Source organism: Geotrypetes seraphini, chromosome 13 (assembly GCF_902459505.1).
Source record: "Geotrypetes seraphini chromosome 13, aGeoSer1.1, whole genome shotgun sequence".
NCBI classification, from domain to species: Eukaryota; Metazoa; Chordata; class Amphibia; order Gymnophiona; family Dermophiidae; genus Geotrypetes; species Geotrypetes seraphini.
In genome coordinates this window covers 71577120-71603224 of record NC_047096.1, presented here as the reverse complement: position 1 = coordinate 71603224, position 26105 = coordinate 71577120, and the positions used below count along the sequence as shown (strand labels likewise).

Sequence of the window (26105 nt, the reverse complement as noted above, 5' to 3'; positions counted from 1 at the left end):
GGAAGAAAATTATAATTTTTTAATAAAGAAAAAAAAAAACCAGTGGGAAGAACGAAAGGAAAGGGTGGGGAAAATTATAAAATTTATAAAAATATAAAAGAGATTTAAAATTGTATGAGATTCATCAAAATTGAGTCAGTTAGATTAATCATACGATTCTTTCTAAAACTATCATTTTAATCGCCAAGCTCTCTAGTCCAGTGGTTCCCAACCCTGTCCTGGTGGACCACCAGGCCAATCGGGTTTTCAGGATAGCCCTAATGAATATGCATGGTGCAGATTTGCGTGCCTGTCACTTCCATTATATGCAAATCTCTCTCATGTATATTCATTAGGGCTAGCTTGAAAACCCGATTGGCCTGGTGGTCCTCCAGGACAGGGTTGGGAACCACTATTCTAGTCAGCATTTAGCCCATTTAACGTCAGTTTGTTCTCAGATCCTCAATTGTGGAATGCCCTACCAGAATCATTTGCCAGGTTGACTCATTACGACTTTTCCACAAACGTTTAAAAACTTACCGTATTATTTTCAAGAAGCCTTTTCAGATATGTAATGTTATTTGATTAATGTTTACTGTTAAGTCTTTTATATTTTGTTGTGAACTGTGTATGTTTTGATGTAACCCACACAGATTTGGGGATGTGTGGGATATAAATATTTTAAATAAATAAAATGTGGGGATTGGGGTCTGGCAGTACCTACCGGGAGGGCTGAATATGGGTAAATCATTGTAACGTGTCAGATTTATTTGTGCATTATGTGTCACTGGATTTGAATTCACATTTTCTTTTGTATTGTTTATGCATACTATGTCCTTAATAAAAAAAAGATTTACAATAAATAAAGGGCTCCAAATTATGAAGGCGCATTAGGGCCTTAACGCGCGGAATAGTGTGCACTAAAATAGCCGCACGCACTAGCCGCTACCACCTCCTCTTGAGCAGGCGGTAGTTTTTCAGCTAGTGTGCGCTAAAACGCTAGCTCGCACCTTTGTCAAAGGAGCCCAAAATGTCTGACAGGTCTCTGCATGCTGCTTCTGGGGTGCATCAGGATGACTGGAGCTAGCTGGTGGATGTCACTAACTGTGCTTTAAGGTGTCAATGATGCCAGCACAACCAGTGGCATAGTGAGGGTGAGCGGTGCCCCTCTTCCTTGTCCCGTCCCGTCCCGTCCCCCCCCCCCCCCCGCTGTGCATGTGCTCCTTTCCCTTTCCCCGTACCTTTTTTAACTCTTCTGCCATGAGCAGCATGCCCACGTTGGTGTTGGCTCACCCTTTGACGCCACTTCCTAGGCATGGGTCCTGGAAGTGAAGTCAGAGAAAGCGCCAATGCTGATGTGGGCAGCAATCTCATGCCAGGGAAGTAAAAAAAAAGATACAGGCAACACCAACGGGCACGCATGTGCAGCAAGGAAAGGAGCGGGTGGAGAGGAGAGGGGCACCCGGGGCGGACCCCCTCCCTCCCTCACACTGCTACTGAGTCACAGTTGGATGGGAGCTTCCTGTGCGAGTGGCTCCAGAGAAAGGAGGACAGAGTAAGACATCCAGGTTTTACTTCCAGAGCAGGAGGAGACAGTAGATGCTGTGGATGGGCAGACTGGATGGGCCATTTGGCCTTTGTCTGCCGTCATGTTTCTATGTTAACTCAGAGGTCTCAATCTGTTCTTACTTCCAGTGCTTTCAGTGATAGTAAAACCCAGATGTCTCAATCCTTCCTCCTTTTTCTTGAGCCTTAGGGTAACCCCTAGGTTGTCTGGCATTGGTGCTGCATACCTGGGATTCTTGTTGTTCAGGCTCAGTGTGATTTCATTGACACAGGAAGGGTGGCTCATCACCAGGCTGAATCCAGACTGTGGGAAGGCCAAAACATGCTTTTATTAGTATGTTAAATATCAACCCTCAGCAGTAACAATGCCTTCTTCATTCATATAAAACAGCAAACAGCTCAACTTTGAATTCATTCCCCCTTCTATGCTCCCCAGTTTCTGAGTGGAACCTTTCGGCTCATCCTAACTTTTCACACACTGTATTATGGATTTCTATAAATCCCACAATGCACCCAGAGGAAAGTTCAAAAGGCCAAAGGGCAGAGGCGAGAGTCATTCAGGCGGCACATGGTTTGCCACACAGACAGATCTGTTGCACAAGTGGTTGGACAGAGCTGGAAGAGGGGTCTTATGCTGTCTGTACCTGATAGTTCATGATGGCTCGCAAGCACATGATGCAGACATGGACATCATCTTTCTGGCTCACGATCCGTGAGTTGCGCAACGCTTTCCTGCTATGCGACACCGTGTGCCTATGACAAAGAAAAGAGAATGAGATCAAGAGGCTGACAACACAGAAAAATGCAGCACTTGAAAAAGTACAATTTGGCATGATAGTCTGTGGCATAGCCGGTAGAGGCCCCTGAGGATCCCAGAGAGCTGACAAATCTAAATACTTGAGAGCAGGTAGGGGAGGGGGCTAAGTGAGTATGTAGAGAATGACACGGGGACAAATACCCCGTCCCTGTGAGTTTTGTTGCTGTCCCTGTTCCTGTCCCATTCTTGTAATTGCACAAGCCTCAAACGCTTATGATTTTAAAGTGTTTGAGGCTTGTGCAGATGAGGACGGAGCTTGCAGGAATGGGGCAGGGACAGGAAAAGAACTCTCCGGGACGGGAAAATGAGTTCCTGCGGGGACGGGGAAAAATTTGTCCCCATGTCATTCTCCAGTGAGGATATGAAGTGGGAGCTGCTGAAATCTCAGACAAACACAACCTCGTAGACTAGGTACCATTCCCCTGCAGTGAAACTTCTGTGTGTGGAAGAGAAGCTGTATATTTTCTATTACCGTCTCACCAGTTCTTCCAAGTTCCAATACTAACCAGTCCAAAAGTTGCAAATCCCAGGCGGGCAGCATGCAAGAGAAGAGGACAATTGGTAAAGAGGGAAGAAACTTAGGAGATTCAACAGAGACAGTGGCAATGCACATCTTCCTACAGCGTGCAAAAGGAAAGAAGACTCCGTATAGACAACAGCAGCACACAACGTCCAAGAGAGAAGGAGATCCTGAGTGGTGTAGAACGGGTACAAGTGGCTCGATTTTTTTTTACTGCATCAAGATTTACAAAGACTAGGGGACACTCGATGAAGTTACAGAGTAATACTTTGAAAACCAATAGGAGGAAATATTTTTTCACTCAGAGAAAGGTTAAGCTCTGGAATGCATTGCCAGAGGATGTGGTAAGAGATGTTAATGTAGCTGGTTTATAAAAGGTTTGGACAAGTTCTTGGAGGAAAAGTCCAAAAACTGCTCTTGAGACAGACATGGGAGAAGCCACTGCTTGCTCTGGATCTTTGGCATGGCATGCTGCTACTATTTGGGTTTTTGCTAGGTACTTGTGACCTCCATGAAGTTCGGATTCTGGGCTAGATGGACCATTGGTCTGACCCAGTAAGGCTATTATATGAGCCAAGTATCGGACAATCAAACCATTGTGACATCACTGCTCTTAGGCACTGGTGGAATGAGGCATTATGACATCACAATCTCAGCTCTGGAATGCACAAAATCCCACCGCGCACAAGATGGAAGAGCTTCAGTTTAGACAACAGCAGTACACAGTATCCATGCAAGAAGGAAATTCAGCAAAGACAGTGGCAATGTACAACATCCCACAGTGCATAAGAAGAAAAAGACACAGCATCCTATGGAGTCAAGACAAAAAAAAGTCCATATAGCATCTGAAGCCAGTCTGCCCACAACAGCTAAAGTAACACAAAATGGAGCTGCTTATACACAATAGGCACGTTTATCTACACAGATTGATTTTTTTGACCAACTATGTCAACTTTTATTGAACTTATATAGCAATCACCTAAAAATGAGATCCAGAACTGCCTTAGCCCTGTACCCCTAGCCACATTTCCTCACCAATCTCATCCCCAGTTGCTGATGTGAGGGGAAGGGTTTGCAAAAACTTGGTCAGGGCATGGCCCAGGTGACTCCCCACCCCCACCTAGGGTTACCAGACGTCCGGATTTTCCAGATTGTTTTACACAGTCTAACTGTCCTCCTAAACTCATTGATGCAATGTTTGTGACTGCCCTTATGCACATCTTGAAAAATTGGAAGTCCTCTTCATTACTAAACTATACCTTTTGGTGGAATTCTTTGAGCATGTATCATAAATTTGAATCATATGCTTATGAAAAGAAAAATATAATTCGACTTTCCAAAAGTTTGATACAATGTAAAACACCCTGGAAATTCCTAGACTCATATGTTCAATCTATTTCATAGACACTCCTCTCTTCTTCTTCTTCTTTACCTTCATCTTTTTCCTCATTTTATTCTTTTTCTTTCTTCCTTCAATTTCTCTTTCCTCTTATCTTTTCCTTTATTATCTTTTCATGAACAGTCCTAGTACTTTAGATCTTTTAAAACGATTCAATTCTACATTGCACAATGTAACTGAATATTTGTTATACTAAATGTTTTGTTTTATTTTTTGATACCCTGTACTTGAACTGTTTCTTATATCTTTTCAAAAAACTCAATAAAAAATATTGAACTGGAAAATCTGGCAACCCTACCCCTACCCCCACCCCCATTCTACTTCCCATGCATTCACATCCCATGTACACAAACACCCATTCTCTTCACTCCTACGCTGGGGCATTATTGGAGGAAGGGGCTCTTCAGAGGTGCTGAGTTGTCTTTTACATGTTTAATGGAGAGCGCTGCATACTTCTGACAGCACTATTGAGACGATAAGTAGTATTTGCACTCTGTGTTCCTTGGCTCCATGATCAGCGAGTGGTGTAGTGGTTAGAGCAACAGTCTCAGCACCCTGAGGTTGTGGGTTCAAATCCCACACTGCTCCTTGTGACCTCGGGTAAGTCACTTCATCTTCCATTGCCCCAGGTATGTTAGATTGTGAGCCCACCGGGACAGATAGGGAAAATGCTTGAGTGCCTGATTGTAAAACTGCTTAGATAACTTTGATAGGCAGTATATAAATACCTAAAAATAAAAATAAATAAAATGACTAATCTTCAAATATAGCAGATGGGGGGAGGGGGGTCTATAAGATCTCAAAGATTTGCTCTCATGCAAAAATCGCTACACATTTACTAAGAAGAATGTTCCCACGGGAAAATCTGGAGCAGAATACTTTGGTGATGTCCTTCGGCGAGAACACGTCAAACTCGCTTACTAAGAGGATTCCTGAGGTCCCCTGCTACTTATGAAGGAGATGCCCAATGCTTGAAGAATCACACAGGAGAGGGGATGTGGCGCCTAGCTCTCCTCTTACCTGACAGTGAGATGACGGGCCCTGGAGGAGCCATGTGTAGGAGAGGAAGATGTGTTCTTGCTGAGGTCCTCTACAGATCGGTCCAGGGACTTGGTTTTCTCAGGACTCCCTGGCCCGTTGTCCGTGCTCTCCATATCATATCTGAAGCCATACGGGGGGAAAACAGAAACAGTGAGAGGGAGATGAAGAGCAGGGCCGATGCAGAATGCTTGTGGAGACAGTGGTGCGGGGTTTGCATGACGTCTGTGCACAATTTCCTGGGCGCATGTCAAGTAAAGGATTTTGTGCAGAAGCTAACCTTGAGTGAGACCTTAACCCTTTCAGGACCATAAGGATCGTAGGCCAATTTTTGTGGTTTTGACGACATTTTTATGGTAAAAAGGGCTTGCAGATGCCAAAAAATTGATTTTTTTTGTGAAATATCATTATTTTTTTTAAAAAAAATCAAACTTCTGGCTTATAGACAGTGTGGCAAGTGAATCTTCTCGTCAATCTGGCAACGACGCTAATGAATGAATGTCGGAGCCAGTTTGTTTACATAAAGGCAGTATCCTATGGAATCCGTACATATCAAATTTAGAACTGTAGACTATCCCAATCAAAATTTATAGGATTTTAAAGTTATGGGACAAATATGTCCCTTGGTCCTGAAAGGGTTAATGCACAGCATATTAAAATCAATGGTAATAAGGTTCTTAGCTATTCTGCCTGATGCAGAGAAGTGCGCAGAAGACTCAGGCTGAGCACAACACTGGGGATTTAACACTGTCCGAGGAGGCAAAGAAGCTGAGGTAGATCATGAGTTTGTGGGCCTCTGCATAGGGTTACCAGATTTTCTTTCGGACCCGTGGCCATGCCCCCAAGGACTGCCCAGTTCTGCCTCTGTCACGCCCCCCCCAGCCCCGCCCCCAGATGGTACTCACACATGCGCAGATGCGACACAATGACGTCACGTGCACTCATGTGTGCGTTTGATGTCACCGCATTGCGTCCGTGCATGCACGGATGCCTCTTCCCGATGCGATTTTGTCAGGAAGCTTTTCAAAACCCAAAGTGCTGGGTTTTGAAAAGCCATCCGGATCCCTGGATGTGTCCAGGAAAATCCGGACGTCTAGTAACCCTACCTCTGGACCAACTACTGCATAGGACTCCCTTCCTGGCCACAACTGCCAAGTACTTAGTTTTACTGATTTGTTGCCAGGCTGCACCGGTAAACTGCTAAGCAAAGCCCTCCATGATAGGGTTACCAGACATCCAGGAAAACTCAGATATAGTCCCTTTTTAGAGGATTGTCCAGGTGCTCGGACAGACTTTCCAAAACCCTGCAGTTGTCCAGGTTTTGGAAAGCTCTGGCCGTGTGGAGATCCTCTGAGCATGCGCAGATGATGTCACACACGTCCATGCATTCTTGGAGGCCCCTGGACACGGCCTGCAGGTCAGGAATAATAAGATGAGGCTTTCAGGGGGTGGGGCTAGGATAAGAATGGGGCGGAACTAAAGGCAGAATGGGGTAGGGCTAAAGGCGGAATGGGGTGGGCTGAAGGTAGAATGGGGTATGGTCGGGGTAGAACAGGGTGGAGCCAGGTATCTGGGATTTCACCGAGAAAAATATGGTAACCCAGCTCCATGAAAATGAGAAGGGCCCCCCAAAGGCCACTGGGCCCTGGGCCTATGCCTAGTAGGCCCTGTGGGGATCCATCCCTGCACAGAATAGTTAGCTTATTCTTCTGAAGTAGTGTCTGAAGATTTAATGTCTGCTTTTCTTATTCCTAAGAGCATATGGGATCCACCAACCTTTTGGTGGCCTCCCTGGGGGTAAAAAATAAATAGGATGGAGAAGGTAATGGTTCAGCACTGAGGGTGGTCTGAAAGTGGCTACAGTTATGCACAGGTTTGAGCAAAAAAAAATGTTTCAGCACACATTTGTACATGAGCAGGAATGATGGTCTGGGCATGATCATCGGTATTGAAAGAATTTTATGCACAGAACAGCATTCCAGCACAGGGCACAAGGGAATCCAGGGCACCAAAATTCTGCCAGTCTACTGGCTTCCCTTGCTGAGCAGAAGCACGACAGGAACACTTGGGGGTGAGTTGAACATGGCACGTTTGCTCCTTGTGATGCTCCTGTTCCAGCTGCCCTGAGTACAACAGCTCGTGCACATGCATCCGGTGTAAGATCCCTGCATATAATTTGCATATAATTTGTTTATTACATCAGCAAGAAAAATTAGGCCTTATACTTGCATTAGATCAGTGGTCTCAAACTCGCGGCCTGGGGGCCACATGCGGCCGCCAGGTACTATTTTGAGGCCCTCGGTATGTTTATCATAATCACAAATGTAAAATAAAAAAGTTTCTTGATCATATGTCTCTTTAGATAGACTTAGCCAAAAGGAAAGATTTATAAACTATAAAGAGTTTTACCTCATGCAAAATTGTTAATTCTTTAATAAGACATTATTAACTATTTTTTCTGAGGCCCTCCAAGGAGCGACAAATCCGAAATATGGCCCTGCAAAGGGTACGAGTTTGAGACCACTGCCTTAACTGTATCCATGACATCCTGTTTGTCTTTGGGAAGCAGAGCCAAGATTGTGATGTCATAATGTCTCATTCCACCAATAAGAGCCAACCTCATCAGTGATGTCACAATGGCTTGATTGCCCTGTTCTCCCCTCTGCCCTCCAACCCAGCCAGCAGATTAACCGTTCTCCTTAACTCAGTGGTCTCAAACTCATGGCCCGCCAGGTACTATTTTGAGGCCCTCGGTATGTTTATCATAACCACAAAAGTAAAATAAAACAGTTTCTGCAGACTCTGCCAAAGGAGGAACGCCACCATGAAATGCAAGTCAGGCCATAGGCACCTGGCTTCATTGCCAGCTGGGTTTTGGCAGATGTAAGGTTGTGGTGTGCAGTGCACGGCAGTGACTCACGTGACAGAGCATTGCGCAAAAGACAGGTACTCCACCAGCACATCCAGCCCCCTATTATCTTCATTCAGGAACTCCTGCACCCACCTAAAGGGAAGGGAAACTCATTAAGCAGGGCAAGACAGCTCAAGACACCAGTAATAGCAACCTCGTTGATGTTCTGGCTCAGGTGAAGATGTTGAGCTTTGAGGTTTGGCTTTGTGTTGCTTTGTTTATCTTTATTATTCATTTGATACCCCGCCAATGCAAAAGGTCAAGTTTCAAGTTTATTAGATTTGAATATACCGACCATCAAACAAATATCTGGCCGGTTTACATTAAGTTTAAAAAAAAGTAAAGAAAAAGAAATTGAAATAGTAAATATTTAGAAGTGCATATAGTGAACATTAAAGACATTAACATGATAAACTTGACAGTGAGGAAAAAAGGGAATGGGAGGGTAGAGTTACATTGTAGAGAGAAAAGGGAGTAAGGGGAAGTAGGAATAAAACATGTTGGGTGGGGAAGGTTCTTTAAGAGAGATACAAAATTAAAATTTAAAAAATTTAAAAAAATAAAAAAAAAAGGGTAGAAAGTAATGTGAATGAGATTAGCGAGAAGAGTAGAATCTAAACAGAAGAGAATGCATCGCGAAATAAAAAGTCTTCAGGCCTATCTTAAATTTATCTAGATGTTGTTCGTCTCGAAGTGGTTGTGGTAGAGAATTCCACAATGTTGGGGCAGATACAGCAAAATTTATTTTCCGTGTATAATAGAACTCTTTAATGGAAGGAATTAATAGGAGATTTTGATTTGTTGATCTCAAAGTTCGTGGTGAACATTGAGGAATGAGGAGTTTATGAAGGTATGAAGGCTGATGAGAAGATTTTGTTTTGAAAGTCAAGAGGATGATTTTATAGGTGATTCGATGAGCCACGGGAAGCCAGTGTGCATCTTTCAGGACTGGAGTAACATGATCATATTTACCTAGTTTATAGATGAGTTTTATTGCAGTGTTTTGTATTAATTGAAGGCGTCGGATTTCTTTTTGGGGGAGACCATTGAGAAGGGAATTACAGTAATCTAAGTGGGAAATAATCAAAGAATGAACCAGAATTTTGATAGATTCGGTCTCTAAGATTGAAGTTAATGAGCGAATGATATGAAGTTTATAGAAACACGTTTTTATAACCGAACTAATATGGTCGTGGAATGATAGATCTTTATCAATGATGACTCCTAAAAGTTTTATTTTTGTTTCCATTTGAATTGGAACAGATTTAATAGAAATTTTTTCCGGTAGAAATTCGGTATTTTTAATTGAAAATAGGAGACCACGGGATTTGTCAATATTGAGAGAAAGTTTATTAGAGTAAAGCCAGTCATTTATGGTGTCCAGTTTATTGTTTATATCTTTTATATCAGAAATATAGAGGTATTGATTGGATGAAGAAGTTGTATGTCATCTGCATAGGCAAAGATCGTAAATCCAATAGATTGAGCTAATGTTAAGAGAGGAGATAGGAAGATATTAAATAGTAAAGGGGATAGAATGGAACCTTGCAGGACGCCATAGGTTTGTGATATAGAGGAAGTGGTTTCATTTCTTGCATGGACTTTAAAGCTACGTTCTTTGAAGTAAGACGTGAACCATGATAGTGCAGATCCTATGATACCGCAATCTTTGAGTCTGTTTATGAGAAGAGAATGGTCAATGGTATCAAAGGCTGCTGAGAGGTCGAGTGAGATAAGAAGGACAGATTTTTGGTGCTCATGATAATAGTGTATGGTTGAGATGAGGCCTAGCAGTGACAGTTCTGTTGAGTGCGAAGAACGAAAGCCAGTTTGGCAGGGATGTAAAGCAAAGGTTTTTTCGATAAATTCTGAAAGTTGGGTGTGAATGATTTTTTCCGTTAGTTTGGATATTAAAGGAAGATTAGCAATGGGGCGGTAACTCGCTGGAAGGGAGGGATCAGAGTTGTATTGTTTAATTTTTGGAAAGACAAGGGCTGTTTTCCAAGCCGAGGGAACTAAGCAGTCAGAAAGAGATTTGGATTAGAGAATGACACGGTGAAAAAATTGGTCCCCGTCACCGCCCCGTCCCCGTCTCACCATCCCCGTCACCGCCCCGTCCCCGTCTCACCATCCCCGTCACCGCCCCGTCCCCGTCTCACCATCCTCTTCACCGCCCCGTCACCGCCACTGCCACCCCATTCACCGCCCCGTCACCGCCACTGCAATCCCATTCACTTTTCTTTATTTACGTATAAAGGAAACATTCTTTAAAACTTTAAAACTTAGTTAAATATTAGTTAATAACTATACAAAAACAAAACACGCAGAGAAAAAATTAATTAATATAAATTCCCTGACTTCCCTGCACTGTCCCCCCTTGAAGGTCTGTCCCCATCCTGAAAGCCTGATGCCCCCCCCCGACGTCCGATACATCCCTCCCCCCGAAGGACCGCCGACTCCCCAACAATATCGGGCCAGGAGGGAGCCCAAATCCTCCTGGCCACGGCGACCCCCTAACCCCACCCCGCACTACATTACGGGCAGGAGGGATCCCAGGCCCTCCTGCCCTCGACGCAAACCCCCCTCCCCCCAACGACCGCCCCCCCCCAGCTTCAAAATGATGCCTGAAGTTACCTTGGGGGTTCTGAGCACTATTAATTTTAATTTATTACAGCACTCCAGAAATATTTTTCTAATTGTTTTAACTTGGAAAAGCGAACCAGGATTGTCTTAATGAAAGGCTTATGTTCTGCACTGCAGCCCTCCTGCCCTCGACGCAAACCCCCCTCCCCCCAACGACCGCCCCCCCCAGCCGACCCGCGACCCCCCTGGCGACCCCCACGACCCCCCCACCCCCCTTCCCCGTACCTTTGGTAGTTGGCCGGACAGACGGGAGCCAAAACCGCCTGTCCGGCAGGCAGCCAACGAAGGAATGAGGCCGGATTGGCCCATCCATCCTAAAGCTCCGCCTACTGGTGGGGCCTAAGGCGCGTGGACCAATCAGAATAGGCCCTGGAGCCTTAGGTCCCACCTGGGGGCGCGGCCTGAGGCACATGGTCGGGTTGGGCCCATGTGCCTCAGGCCGCGCCCCCAGGTGGGACCTAAGGCTCCAGGGCCTATTCTGATTGGCCCACGCGCCTTAGGCCCCACCAGTAGGCGGAGCTTTAGGATGGATGGGCCAATCCGGCCTCATTCCTTCGTTGGCTGCCTGCCGGACAGGCGGGTTTGGCTCCCGTCTGTCCGGCCAACTACCAAAGGTACGGGGAAGGGGGGTGGGGGGGTCGTGGGGGTCGCCAGGGGGGTCGCGGGTCGGCTGGGGGGGCGGTCGGAGGTTCTTGGGGGGGCGGTCGTTGGGGGGAGGGGGGTTTGCGTCGAGGGCAGGAGGGCCTGGGATCCCTCCTGCCCGTAATGTAGTGCGGGGTGGGGTTAGGGGGTCGCCGTGGCCAGGAGGGTTTGGGCTCCCTTCTGGCCCGATATTGTCGGGAAGTCGGCGGTCCTTCGGGGTGGGGGTGCGAGTGGTCCTGCCGGGGGGGGGGGATGTATCGGACGTCGGGGAGTCGGCCGGGCAAGAGGGCTTGGGCTCCCTCTTGCTCCGATCGCGGGTGCGGGTGGGAGCGCGTGCGAGCGGTCGTTCGGGGTGGGGGTGCGAGCGGTCCTGCTGGGGGGGTGAATCGGGCGTCGGGCGGTAAATAGCGGTTCCTAGAAGGGGGTACATTGGCCCGCGGGGACAAACCTGTTCACCGTTTCCGCGGTCGGTGAATGGCCTTGTCCCCGTCACCGCAGCGACTGCTAGTTTTCTTCCCCGTTTTCGGCGGTGACCCGCGGCTTAAATGCGGTGGCCGCGGGTAAACCGTCACCGTGTCATTCTCTAATTTGGATATCATTTCCCAAAGATATAGACCAAAGAAGGAGAAGAATTTTTTAAGGAGAGAAGGAGGAATACTCTCCAAAGGAGTGTTAGAGGTATTTAGAGATTGCAAGATGGGAAGTAAGTTAGCTAACGAAGGCATTTTTAAAGTTGAACAAGAGCTGAATGAAAGATGAGAGGAATCATTGGGCATATGAGAAGGGGGAGCAGAAGAAGCAGGTCCGAGATGAGATCTAATATCCTTGATTTTTTTATCAAAGAAAAGTATTAGTTCATTTGCAGAAGTTAGGGGTAGTTTTTTTGTAGAGTATTTTGAAAGAGATTGAACAAGATTGAAAAGTGTAGAAGAGTTGCGGGTGGTAGTTATAAGTTTAGTGTAATATTCTTTTTTGGCTTGTTGAATAGCATTTTTATAGTGAGAGGCTTTTTCTCTGTACAGAGTGAGGAAGTTATGGAGAGAGGTTTTTCGCCATTTATGCTCTATGGAGCGAAGTTGTCTGCGAAGAAGAGTGAGATTTTCATTATACCAGGGTTGTTGTTTTTTTATGTGGGTCTGATTTGAAGTGAATTTCTTTTTTTCTTGTTGAGGTGCCAGAGAGTCTAATAGGGATTTTGTGGAAGTATCCCAAAGGGAAATTTGTTCGTCGAGAGGAAGGGAAGAGAAGTCTGTGAGGTTTAAATTAAAGAGGTTCTGGATAGCTGTAAGAGTAATTTTGTTAGTATTATGTGTGGTGTATGTATCTTTTTTATTTTGTGTTTGGACATTACATAAATATGAAGGGGAGTCTAGTTGCCAGCTGATTAGGAGGTGGTCATAGCGGCTTACAATTTATACATAAAGGAACGCCAAAAAAATAAAAGTAAAGTCCACAACCAAACAAGTAACCAATCATACATCTATCCAATTGTGCCATCTAATTCTAATCAGTCTTCTTAAAGAGAACAGTTAAAAGCCATTTTTTTAAAATATGTTTTTAAAAGAGACTTAAATTTATGTTTATTTTGGGGCTGGTATTCAGCTGGCGGCGGTGAGCGTTTTTTAACTGCCAGTGGCGTTATTCCTGGATGGTCAGACGGGTCATGTCTGGGCACTAGCATTGAGGGCCTGATTTTATATTGGACGCCTGATCTCAGCAGACACCTAAGTGTCTTTTGAGAATCACACACGGGCGTCCTATATAGAATTGCGTCTGTCCCGACAGACAGACACCTAATCCCTTATAATCACACTGATTCTCTAACCGGCATCCATGTCACAGGTGCCGGTTAGAGAATTGCGTTGCCGCTGAGCTAATCATGGCAAGGGAATCTCCCTGCCACGATCAGTTAAGCGGCCGCAGCAAGGAACCCATCCCCCCACCAGGAGGAATGACCACTCTCTCCTGCCAGAACCCCCAAAGCCCCCCCAAAACTGTCCACGGCAGGAGGAGTGCCCAATTCCTCCTGCCACAATGGCGAACCCTCCCGACACAGTCCAAGGCAAGAGGGATGCCCACTTGCTCCTGCCGCTGGCCCCATCATCCCCCAAACCCTACCAAACACTCGACTCCACCCCAATACTCCCCAACTCCATCCCTGACAACCTAACATCCCCCTGACATTCCCCAACTCCACCCTGACACCCCAGGATCCTCCTGACATGTCCTGACTCCACCTCAACAACTGTCCAACACCCACAAGATCCCCCTGCCACCCACCTGAATGCCCCCCGTACCTTTATCTGATGGCCAGCAAGGGGGATGCCCACTCCCTCCTGCCAGCAAGCCCGCCACTGCAAAATGGCCTTCTCCTTCCCGGTGCTTCTCAAGTCTCAGCTTTGTATAAGATAGGTTTCCTTACTTTGTATCAATTACGGGTTGTACATAACTTTTTTGATCATGATTCCTTCCACTCTTTTCTCCATGCTTTTTTCCTGACAATGCTTGACTAGTTCAATATTGTTTGCTCTGGCATCTCACAATCTCTCTTGAAGAAACTTTCTTCAGAACTGTGCTATCCGACTCCTCTGTAACTCTAGTCGCTTTGCTCATGTAACACCTTTGCTAAAAAAAACCCAACAAAAAACCCAACCCATAATTGGCTACCTGCCGAATTCAGGATCAAGTTCAAGAGTATCTTCTTAACATTTATGGCCTATTGCTTAGGTTTTTCTACTGGGCAGCGGAACACTGTTTGGTTTGGGGGGGGGGCAGGAGTTTTGCCCTAACCCCAGCAGAATCCTGCGGCATGGCCCGTCACCAGCTCCCGACTCCATCTCCTCCCTCCTCCCAGCGTTGTACTTTAAATCTTCATGGCAGCCACTGTGCAAGCAGGCCTGGCCCCGGAAGTAGAATGAAGGGTTCCAGAGCAGGCCTGTTCATTGATGCCGCGCGGAGGCTGCTCCGAAGATATAAAGTACAACACCAGGAAATAGGTAAGAAGGCAGGCATCAACCGTCAACCGCCAATTTTTTTTTTTGGGGGGGAGCCATGGCTCCTGTGGCCTCCCCCATTCTGTACCTATTGCCTAACTATACTGTACATTTGCGATCCCATAACAATTATAGATTGGTCTTACTCAGTCTGCGTGCTTCCCTTTTTGAATCAACACATGACTGCATTCCTTTCTACAGCTCCCACCATCTGGAATGCATTATCTCTGAATTTGGGGGAGAGCTTTTCATGCAAGGTTTTAAATCGGTCATTAAAACTTGGCTTTTTAATCAGGCATACTCGGACCAATTTGGCGGATCCTACACTGTCTGTTTGATTCTCTGTATCTTGATGTGCTCTTATAAATGAAATTCTTTCCTATCAATTATCTGTAGCTCCTTTCCTTTTCGATTTTTTTGTTTTTTAGTGTAAAGCAATTTTTATTGAAGCAAAAAGAACACTGCAAAAATACAATCATGTGAAAAGAGTAACAAATCCCCCAACACCCCCCCACCCCAAACCCTACTCCTCCCCAACCCACCCCCAACCAAAACCATCCAAGCAGCAGAAGGAAGAAGCACGAAAATGCCAGCCCAGAACCAGCAGCATCCCAACCCCGTGCTACTGGGGAGGCCCAAGCATCAAAGTCCAAAACATCATGCAAACAGAGCTCTGTACTCTGATGAGCCCTGAGAGGAACACTAGCCCCCCTACATCCACTCCCATTAGAACACGTAGAAACAAAAAAAATAAAAAAATAAAAAAATAAAAATAAAAAATTAATAAATAAAGAAATTTGAAAATAACAACCATTTTGTTTTTTAGACTGTGCACCGCCTTGTCCTGTCCTATCGGTTAAAGGCGGTATAGAAAGTCAGAAATAAAATAAAATAAACGCTAGTGTGGCAGTGGTTACAGCTACAGCCTCAGCACCATGAGGTTGTGGGTCCAAATCCATGGTGTTCTTTGTGACCCTGGGCAAGTCACTTAATTCCCCCATTGCCCCCAGAAACAGATAGATTGTGAGTCCACCACAACAGACAGGGAAAAATGCTTGAGTACCTCTAAACTGTTCGGAGCTCCCTTGAGAGAATGGTATAGAAAAGTGAGTAAATAAATAAAAAGAAGTGAGGAGAACCTGAGGCTGACAAGACAGGTTGCAGATTACAGCTGCCCAGGATGACAGCAGGGTAGGGTGTCACTCACCCAATGTAGTTTGTACGCAGAGAGATCTCCAGTTCTCGTAACACCTGTGTGGATTCCTGGGCCCGCCTCTTAAACTGTAATTTCAACAAGTAAAACACATGTTTTATATAGCAGCATTCATTAATTACTTAAACTGTAGCTTCAACAAATAAAAACATGTATTTTATATTGCAGCATTCATTGACTGGAAACTTCTCCATCCCCCTTCAAGGGAAAACATAGCTGCAGAGATGCCAAGAGAGACCATCTCAACAACGCAGATTTTTCACTACCGGAGGAAGTGATCAAGCAGAGTACGGTACAGGGATTCAAACAGAGACTGGATGGATTCCTGAGGGATAAGGGGATCGTGGGATACTGAGAAAGCTAACCAGAAAATAAATGCAGAAACCCAACCAGGTCGTGCAGGCAAGACCGGAGGGCTAGGACTTTGATGGGAAGATAGGACTCAATTAGGAAACCAAGGAGGCATGGGGGCCCCTTCTGGTGATTTAGACAGGTCGTGAACTGTTTGGGCCGCCGCGGGAGCGGACTGCTGGGCAGGATGGACCTATGGTCTGACCCGGCGGAGGCACTACTTATGTTCTTATGTGTATCTGGGATATAAATCTAGGAACATTTAAAAAGTGATAAGTTTTACAAATCAACATAAAATTACACTTGGTTTTATCTGGTGTCTCTGAAAGGATATAGTCAGAGTGGAAGCAATATGAGACAACTTTCAAAAGAATTTTGCCCTGGTAACTAAGCTGTTATCAGGTTAAATGCTCACTGGAAAGTCCCCTCTTTTCAACCGGTTGGCATCACTTATAGGTGGAGGAGAAAGGGATGGGAAAGGGGGAGGTGCTGCACAGATTTTTTTTTCCCCACTGGCAAGGTTACTTGCTTATTTTCCTCTCCTTACACTGGAACTGAGGCTCTAAAGTATGGGAGAAGTGACTCAGTGTAAGAGTGAGAGAACTTTCACTATGTGTGGCATACTCCTAATGACTGAAAGAAGAGACTCAGAGAGTGTGAGTATGAGAGAGCCCTTACATGAGTGTGATACACTCCTAATGAGTAAGAGAATTGGCTCATTGTGAGCGTTAGGAGAGTTTAAATGACTGTGACACACTCCTAATCAGTGAAGGAAGGAACCCAGACAGTATGCGAGTAAGAAAACCTTCAAATTAGTGAGAGAAAGAACTCAGAGTGTAAGAGTAGAGAGCCTTAAATGAATGTGACACACAGCATATCTGAAGCTGAGTGCATCAGTAGCAGAAACCAAATCAGAGTAAAGCATATCATGGTGTGCTGACATATTACAATTTTGAATCATCAACGTGAGAGGCATTTGTTCAATAAGCCAGATCTCCTGAACACTCAAAGACCACCTTCAGGAGACATGGCAACTACAACTGGAAAATTACACCCACATTCATCAGGGGAAGCTCTCTTGACTTGAATTTAGGTCAACAGAGATGACCTCAGGTTATTAGTGGCTGGATAAGCAAGGCCTAGTTTTAACCCATTCCTTTTATAGATTTGTAATTGTAATCTGCTGGAGAAAAGCGGAAACTACAAACCCAACTCAAGAGGGTCATTTGAAGGTATGGAAAATCCACTAAAATGAATTTTATATTGGGATATGGGAGAGAAACAGTAAAATTACTAACAAGGAATACAATAATCAAAACTAAGGTAGAATTTTATACAGAGATGTCAGGACTTTGATTGTTATCCAGATTCTCAGCAAATAGAAATTCAACAAAGTCAAGAACCCTCTTTACGGTTCTTTACGGGTTCTGTTATATGAAGCGGTATTATGTGGGACGCTGTTATCTCCTACATCTCCAGTAGACAGGCATAAAAACAGGTTATTGGGTATAATGACTGGGGTAGCCATTATGAAAAACTGGAAGAATTGTGACCGCTTAAATTTCACTTTTTGGCGGAATTCGATTTGCTTGTGTTATCGTTACGAGAAAATGATGTCTCAACAAAGGGGTAATATTAAGTGGTTTAATCTGACGTGGGGTCCATTGACCAATTTTACTGATTCTAATTGAATGGTTTTTTCCCTTTACTTTTGGTTATACTTTTTACATCCAGGGAAGGGGGGTGGGTGGGAGGGAGAAGGATAATGTATAAGGACTGGTTTATTTATGAGTTGTTAGTACTATTGTATGGGTAACATAACATAACATTGTGCTTATTGACCACTTAACCAGAAGTTCAACGTGGTTTACAAAAAGTTATAAAAGTAAACATGTTATACGTCTAATAAAAGGGATGGAAAACCTTTCATACGCTGAGAGATTGGAGAAACTGGGTCTCTTTTCCCTGGAGAAGAGGAGACTTAGAGGGGATATGATAGAGACTTACAAGATCATGAAAGGCGTAGAGAGGGACAGATTCAAATAATAAAATAAAAGAACAAGAGGGCATTCAGAAAAGTTGAAAGGGGACAGATTCAAAACAAATGCCAGGAAGTTCTTCTTTACCCAACGTGTGGTGGACACCTGGAATGCGCTTCCAGAGGACGTAATAGGGCAGAGTACGGTACTGGGGTTCAAGAAAGGATTGGACAATTTCCTGGTGGAAAAGGGGATAGAGGGGTATAGAAAGAGGATTACTGCACAGATCCTGGACCTGTTGGGCTGCCGCGTGAGCGGACTGCTTTGCACGATGGACTTCAGGTCTGTCCCAGCGGAGGCATTGCTTATGTTCTTATGTTATGTTCTTATGAAATAAGATGATTCATTAAACAGTCAAATATTTAGAAAAAAGATAGGGCTTCAATTGTTTTCTAAAATGGCCATAGGAATGGGTATCTGGAATATATTGAAATCAGGGGGGTGAAAATTATTCATAAGTGCTGTTTTTTCAGGTAACTTTTTATGCAATTTTTGTATGTACTGTTTTTAGAATGAAAATGAATATATATATAAAAGAACCCTCTATATGCAGGTTATTAACTCTTCTGTTCAAATAGGGTGGGATATGGATTGATGATTGTTATTGAAAATTGATTGAGCTTAATATTTATATTGCTATTGTTAAATTTTATGAATGCTCAATAAAAATGATTTAAATTAACGCTTCTATTCATGTGTGAACAGTGCAGACAAAATTAATATCCTGCAGCCCATCACTATGTATAACACAGAAAATGACATTCAGTCCTTGAAAAATGCCAATAAAAGGATTCTGACCTAGTCAAACTGTGTCCTACTCTGTTAAGGAAATTGATCATTTTACCTTTAGTCTTGGATCATTCAAATGAGAAGATAAATGAATCTAACCTCATCCTCTCCTCCTCATAGTTTACAAAATGTGAGAAAAATGGAAAACAGTGAGGATGGAAAACAAGTGGCTTTTGAAGGGTTGGACGCCATTGACACATGTAAAAAGCTGACTTTCACCTGTCAATTAGCATGTACATGTAGCAAACAGTGAATAAGAAAAGCTGCTACAAATACATTTATACCCACAACGGGCACAGATCAGAAGGTGGGTATGGTTTGGGTGGACCTTCGAGTACACTTGTATGCTCTATTTTGCAAAGCAAATACATGTAGAGTTGTGTTGGCATTTGTATCTGCTCCGAGTCCCACATAAGTAGCTACCTGCTAACTGCTTGTTTGGACCTTGGTTTTGGAGGAGTGATTGAGAGAGAACCTGTGTTCACCTTTTCAAAACAACACATGAAAGAGAAAAAAGATGAGCTTTGGAACTGACTTGACTTCATTTGGATGTGCAATTTTGCAAGATCTGCCACTTAACATGTGTAGCTAGCAAATTTCACAGCATACATGCGTAAGTGTAGTATAAACGTGTTTTTTTCCTAAAATGGCTGTACTGCCATACGAAGATATTTTTCCAAGGCCTTAAAGTTCTTATATACAGCAATTTTCTACAAGGAATCTATGCTGTTTCAATAAGATTTAGATAGAGTTCTTAACTTACATTGTTAGGGGGAGCGTTGGTTTAGGAAGAAGGGATGAAGGATAAGAAAATGACTATAGTGAAAAGAAGTAAGTCTTTAGTTTCTTCCAGAATTCAAGGTAGTTAATGGGTTGTCTTACGCATAGGCAGCGGAACACTTTTTTGCTTGGGGGAGCCCACAAGCTCTGCCCCAGACCCCACCCCATAATAGTACTAATTATAATACCATTTTTTCCATTCATTTTTCATATACAGTAAAACCTTGGATTGCAAGTAACTTGGTTTGCAAGTGTTTTGTAAGACAAGCAAAACATTTTATTAAATTTTAACTTGATATACAAGCAATGTCTTGCAATACAAGTACCTACAGTATACACACATCACAACTAAGCCGATGGTTCTTCTTTCTCTGACACTGTAGTAACTGTTCTAAATGAGCAAAGTCTTGCAATACGAGTAAATACAGTATACAGTACAAGCGTCACATCATCATAACTGAGCCGATGGTTCTCTCTCTGATGTTGCAGGAGTGTAGTGACTGTTCTAAATGAGCACGGTCTTGCAATACAAGTACGTATAGTATTTTGTATTAAAGTTTTGGGGTTGTGGAACGAATCGACTTGAGTTTCCATTATTTCCTATGGGAAAATTCGCTTTGATATATGAGTGCTTTGAATTACAAGCATGCTTCTGGAATGAATTATGCTCGCAAACCAAGGCTTGACTGTATACACAATATAATCTTATTAACAATACATAATGGTTAACCACAAAATTAGACTACACAAAGCATACTGTATGTTTCTCAACATTCATTCCTACCAGAACACCTGGCCTTGGTCACACATGCAGAACACAGATAACCTCTACACAAATACAGGACCACAAACTATAAGTACTAATATACTTAGGGTTTTGTGATCCCTGCCACCGTGCTGTGTGCCTCCATGCTGAATTCGATTTGTGGCGTGTGGGGCGGCTTGCGGCGCATAGGGCGGCTCATGATGGCTTACGGCGTGTGCGGAGATTTGAGCAGTGGTGGCAGTCTGACTCCTGTGCTGCCGCTGCCGGGACGCCTTTTCTCAGCCCCAAACCAGAAAATGCAGCAGCCGTGGGGCATTTGCTAGGCCAGCCCAATTCGATAATGCGAGATGGGCCAGCATAGCAAAAGCCCTGAGGCTGCCTGGGCTAGCGGATGCTGGACAGGGGGAGCAGGGAAAGGAGAAGGGGTACTACTGGACAGGAGGATCAGGTAAGGGATGCTGCTGGACAAGGAGGGGGAGGTAAAAGGAAGAGAGAAGGCCTACTGCTGGACAGGGGGAGCAGGGAAGAGGTGCTGCTAGACAGGGGGGGGGTGGTAAAAGGAAGCAGGAAGGCCTACTGCTGGACAGGGGGAGCAGGGAAGAGGTGCTTCTTGACAGGGGGGGAGGTAAAAGAAAGCAGGAAGGCCTACTGCTGGACAGGGGGAGCAGGGAAGAGGTGCTGCTGGACAGGGGGGGAGATAAAAGGAAGAGAGAAGGCCTACTGCTGGACAGGGGGAGCAGGGAAGAGGTGCTGCTGGACAGGGGGAGAGGTAAAAGGAAGCAGGAAGGCCTACTGCTGGACAGGGGGAGCAAGGAAGAGGTGCTGCTGGACAGGGGGGAGATAAAAGGAAGCAGGAAGGCCTACTGCTGGACAGGGGGAGCAGGGAAGGGGTGGTGTTGGGCAGCCGAGGAAAGAGAGAGACAGAAAGAAAGAAAGACAGACACACACACACATCTATTCTAGCACCTATTAATGTAATGTGCTTAAAGACTAGTATATAAATAAAACCCTAAGATGCAAGACTCTGCATGTAGTACAACCCCCAGAGAAATAGAAACAGTGCTAAATATAGACAGCAGATGTAATTTCTCAAATCTGACACAATTCAATCACTAAATTGAAAATAAAATCATTTCCCCTACCTTTGCTGCCTGGTGATTTTGGTTTTCAAACCATCTTTCCCAGTCTCTGGCTGCATTTCCTTCCGTCTGTGCTCTTAACTGTGTTTTGCTGTTTTTCTCTCCTTCACTTTCTGCCATACATCCATCTTTAGCATTAACTTTCTTCCATTTTTCTGCTTTCTTCTCAAAATCTACTTTTCCATGCCTTCCCTTCCCATCTATCCATGTGTACCATCTTTCTTCTCCCCTACTCCCATCTATCCACAAGAAGCATTTCTTCTTATCTCTTCCCTGCCACACCCATCGCTGTGCACCATCTCCTCCCTCTCTCTCCTTCCCATTCCAGTGGTCTGACATCTCTCCCTTCTTTGGGACATCTCTCCTCCCTCCCAGTGTAACATTTATCCCTCCCTCTCCACCACTGTCATGTCCAATAATTCTCCCTCTTTCTTCCTATCCCCATATACATCATCTCTTTCCCTCACAAACCACACACAATTCTCCATTCCTTTTCCCTCCCCCACCGGCAGCATTTCTTTCTCTCCCTTCCCACTACTCCACCTGTACACCTCTAGCACACTCCCTTAAGATTTAGACACACTGGAAACAAATTGATCAGAAAGACATATAATAAGTCAGTTTTGAAAATGCCCACTTGGATGTTTTGACTAATAAGACATCCAAGTGTCGGTTAATACCACCTCTTGGACCTCTGTCTGTTTGAAAATGAGCCCCATAGTGTCCAAGGTCAAGTAAGCAGTGTAAACTGTAGCTGCTTTATGATATACTGTATTTGTTTATCACACTTAGGGGGAAATTTAAGAAAGGGCGTTAAGCACATTAGTGCAATCGTGTTAGAGTGTGCTAACCGCTAAAGATGCCCTTAAGAATATAATGGGCATCTTTAACAGTTAGCATGTGTTAACATTATTGCACACATTAGCACGAAATTATGGCATTAATACTCTCACAAATTTTCCTCTTATTGGTTTATTCTTATTGGAGAGAAGGGGAATAAGGTGCTGCAGCACAGCAAAAAATTGCCATTACTTCTTTAGCCATTGAATGGTGGCCATATTTATTAGTATAATTCTAGAACAATGGAAGAAAAGGAAGTTTGATGATGGCATCATGTCAACTGTTGACTAGCCAATGGGTGTTTAGGTTTCATCTAATGATCTTCTCTGAACCAATGGGAAATGGTGTTGCCAATTTAAGGAGGGAAGGAAGTACCCAAAGGATTAGCTGCCTATTATGCACAAAAAAATAAGTACTGAGGCATTGAGGCTTCATACCTGTGTGTACCAGTTCAGCTCGAAATCTGTATATATGGTATATTTACTAAGCCAACGGGGTGTCACTTTTCTGCCGACTCCACCCGTGTCTACATAGCTCTTGAGTTTCTGAATGTAGGCAGAAGGAGGATTCTTCACTTGAAACCGGTCCTGGAAAAAAAAAAGGGCAATATTTGGAATCTCCAACTGATGTGATCGATGAAGGTCTTGTCAGCAGTGTGGAAGCAAACAGGGTGGTGATATGATGGTACAATAAGGGTCACAGAACCATACCAGAGATGGGCAGGCTCATTCGGTTACCATAAAGTACAGATAGAGCCGGTCTACTGTCCCCTTGTATGCAAATCTATCTAGTCCAAATCTACAAGTCCTTAAATACAGAAAAGAAGATACAGAACTGGCTCAACTCTATTCTTATGACCAGGAGCCCTCTGGGAACTCTGAAGTTGGGCTTTGTTTGAGGGGTATTTTGAGCATCAGATCTAATCCTAACCATGCAGGATGTGTAAGCTTAGGAGCCAGCTTTTAAAAATGATTGGGGGTGCTAAACCCAACGGTAAGTACTTCTCCTTGGACAGAGTTAAGGAGTTTGTTCATATGCAGAGTGTGCTCATATGCAGTGGCGTAGTAAGGAGGGGTGGGGTCGGTCCTCCCACTCCTCCCCTCGCTCCTCTAGTTTTTCACCGCCATGAGCAACCGTGTCATCTCTCCTGCTGATGTCACTTCCGGGTGAGCCTACGGGGTCACGAGGAGCACATTGAAGTTCTTGTTGCTCGCAGCAGTGAACAACTAGAGGTACAGGGGAAGGGAAGGGGCGTGCACATGGCAGGGGGATAGGGGAAGGAGTGTGTGTGTGGGGAGGGGCAGAGATGAGGGTGGAGGGGCGCCACTACCCTGAGTGCCTCTCACCCTCGCTACGCCATTGCTCATATGTACATGGTCATTACCTGGTCACAGATGAGTTCCCATTTCTTCTCACAGTCATACTGTCTCAAGACCTGCACTTTGTCAGGCGGCAGATTCATGGCATTCTGCATGAGAAAGAAAAAAACATAGGTATAACTAACTGTCATTGACTTCCCTGGCACAGCAGCCAAAGAGGAGTCCTGTGGTGTCACAGGCCTCTAGGGCAGACCTTTTCAAGTCTTTCCTGGAGGCACATCAGCCCCTCAGGTTTCCAGGATTACCACAATGCGCATGCATGCGATTTATATGCAACAGGTATCCAGCGTGGACAGAATTCAATAAACAATGCCGAAACTTAGGTACTGAAAAAAATTCAGCGCTAAGCGTTATTTTATAAAGGATGCATGCCTTATCTAGAAATAGCATTTGGTGTGGATTCTGTGCCTAACTTTTGGCCCTTTGCTAAAACCTGGTGTAAATACCAGTGACCGAGTTAGGCACAGTTAGGCAATATTCTGTAATTCCATGTGCAGCTTTTCAGAATGTCCCTGAAATTCCTGTGACTCCGCCTCTTTTTGAGATACACGCCATGGGAGTTAGGCACTGTGCCTCACAGAATAGCGCACATCCAGATGAGTGCACAAATTTTAATGAGTGCCAATTAACTTCAATAATTGATTATTCACACCCAATTATTGATGGTTTGGAGCTCATTATACAACTTAATTGTATGTACAATTTAATTAGATAATGCCCAAAGTTGAAGCACAACTTTTGGGTGCCATATATAGAATGTGGGGGGCAGTGGCATAGCAAGGGAGGTTGGTACCTGGCATTGCCGCACCATGCACCCCCCACTCTTTCCTGCCCCCCCATCCCACTGCTTGGGCACCCTCGCTCCCTGCGCACCTCTCGAAATGTTTGCCGGCCTGAGCAGCATCTTCCACCTGCTGCTCGCGTTGGCTCCCTTATGAAGTTACGTCCTGGCCCCATGACTAGGAAGTGATGTCAGAAGGGAGCCGACACCGGTGTGAATAGTAGGCAGAAGATGCTACTCAAGCCGGCAAACATTTAAAGAGATATGTGGGTGGCGGAGAGGAGGAGAGGTGGCGCCCGCCGCAAAGATGGCGCCTGGGGTGATCCACCCTCCCACCCACCCCTACCCCCCCACCCTTACTACGTCACTGTGTGGGGTTACATACAGATTTCTCATGCATATTCATTGTAGTAATAAAAAACAGCAGATCAAACAGGAATTCTTTATCCCAAAGATTATTCACTGTAGTAGAGAAAAGCCCGATACAGGTCGTATTTCACCACACAAGGGCTGCTTCAAGGGCTCAAAAATAACCAAGCAGTATATAATAGTGGCTTCACTAGCTTGGCTCAGTCCTCTCAAGGAAAGCAGCAGAATAGCTTTCTAGCACAGGCCACTATTTCACACCACTTGGTTACTTTTGAGTCTCTGATGCAGCCCTTGCGTGGGTGAAACACAGCCTGTGTCAGGCTTTTCTGTTTTTATTTTATCTATTATAGTGAATAAAATAAAGATTTCCTGTTTGATCTGCTGTTTTCTACCACCGCATTGGGTCTTCATTGTGGTAATCCTGAAAACCCAACTGACTGGGTGTGTCTCCAGGGGAGGACTGAGAAGCACTGCCATAGAGAAGGGAAGGCGCTCTCAGCCAACAGCAAGCTGTAACTCAACAGAAAACAAATGAGTCAATAACACCAGGTTAGTGGTAGTTGGGTATCATTCAACAAGGCCATGAGGACTCAGGAGGTTGGTTCTTTGGGCAACAGCTATGCCAATTTTGGTAGCTGTTTAGATTATTGAAAAGCTTACTGGTAAGATAACAGGGGTGGAGGTAGGGGGATAGGTGCTGGATTAAGTACATGAAATTTTATGTTTCTTTACCCAGGATGATAAAAACCAGCAGGGAAAATCAATGAACTCGGATAATCAAGTTCTATAGCACTTGGGTTCAGTACCGAGAAAGACTGTGTGAGTGATGTGGCCATGGTTGTTTCAAATCCGTAAGAGAAACTATGAGCTTAGACTGAGGTGGAGCAAGTGATACATACAAAGGCCCAGATTCTATAAATGGCCACCGTGAGAACGGACTACTGGGCTTGATGGACCATTGGTCTGACCCAGTAAGGCTATTCTTATGTTCTTAGTTTTGCACGGAACTCAAAAATTGATTAATGGGCTTAATTGCTGTGGTAATTGGCTAGGCCGTTAAAAGCTGAAAGTCGAGGCTACCTAGCATCACCTAATGACACCAACCCACAAAGTAGGTGTGATTAGGGGTGAAAAATAGGCATGGTTACCTT

General features: G+C 44.6%; 1 protein-coding gene across 5 annotated transcripts in view; it reads right to left on the bottom strand.

Moving 5' to 3' along the window:
• FMNL1 (formin like 1) overlaps positions 1-26105 on the bottom strand; it is a 154897-nt gene that overhangs the window by 71804 nt on the left and 56988 nt on the right. For 4 of the 5 annotated variants that reach the window (XM_033917947.1, XM_033917948.1, XM_033917950.1 and 1 more), the window contains exons 2-8: positions 23810-23893; positions 22863-23012; positions 15716-15789; positions 8240-8323; positions 5302-5442; positions 2190-2298; positions 1773-1849 (exon numbers count right to left, since the gene is read on the bottom strand). In XM_033917947.1, the coding sequence (XP_033773838.1) occupies positions 1773-1849; positions 2190-2298; positions 5302-5442; positions 8240-8323; positions 15716-15789; positions 22863-23012; positions 23810-23893 (719 nt within the window). The remainder of the gene's footprint in view (positions 1-1772; positions 1850-2189; positions 2299-5301; positions 5443-8239; positions 8324-15715; positions 15790-22862; positions 23013-23809; positions 23894-26105) is intronic. The other variant, XM_033917952.1, reaches the window with a different exon arrangement.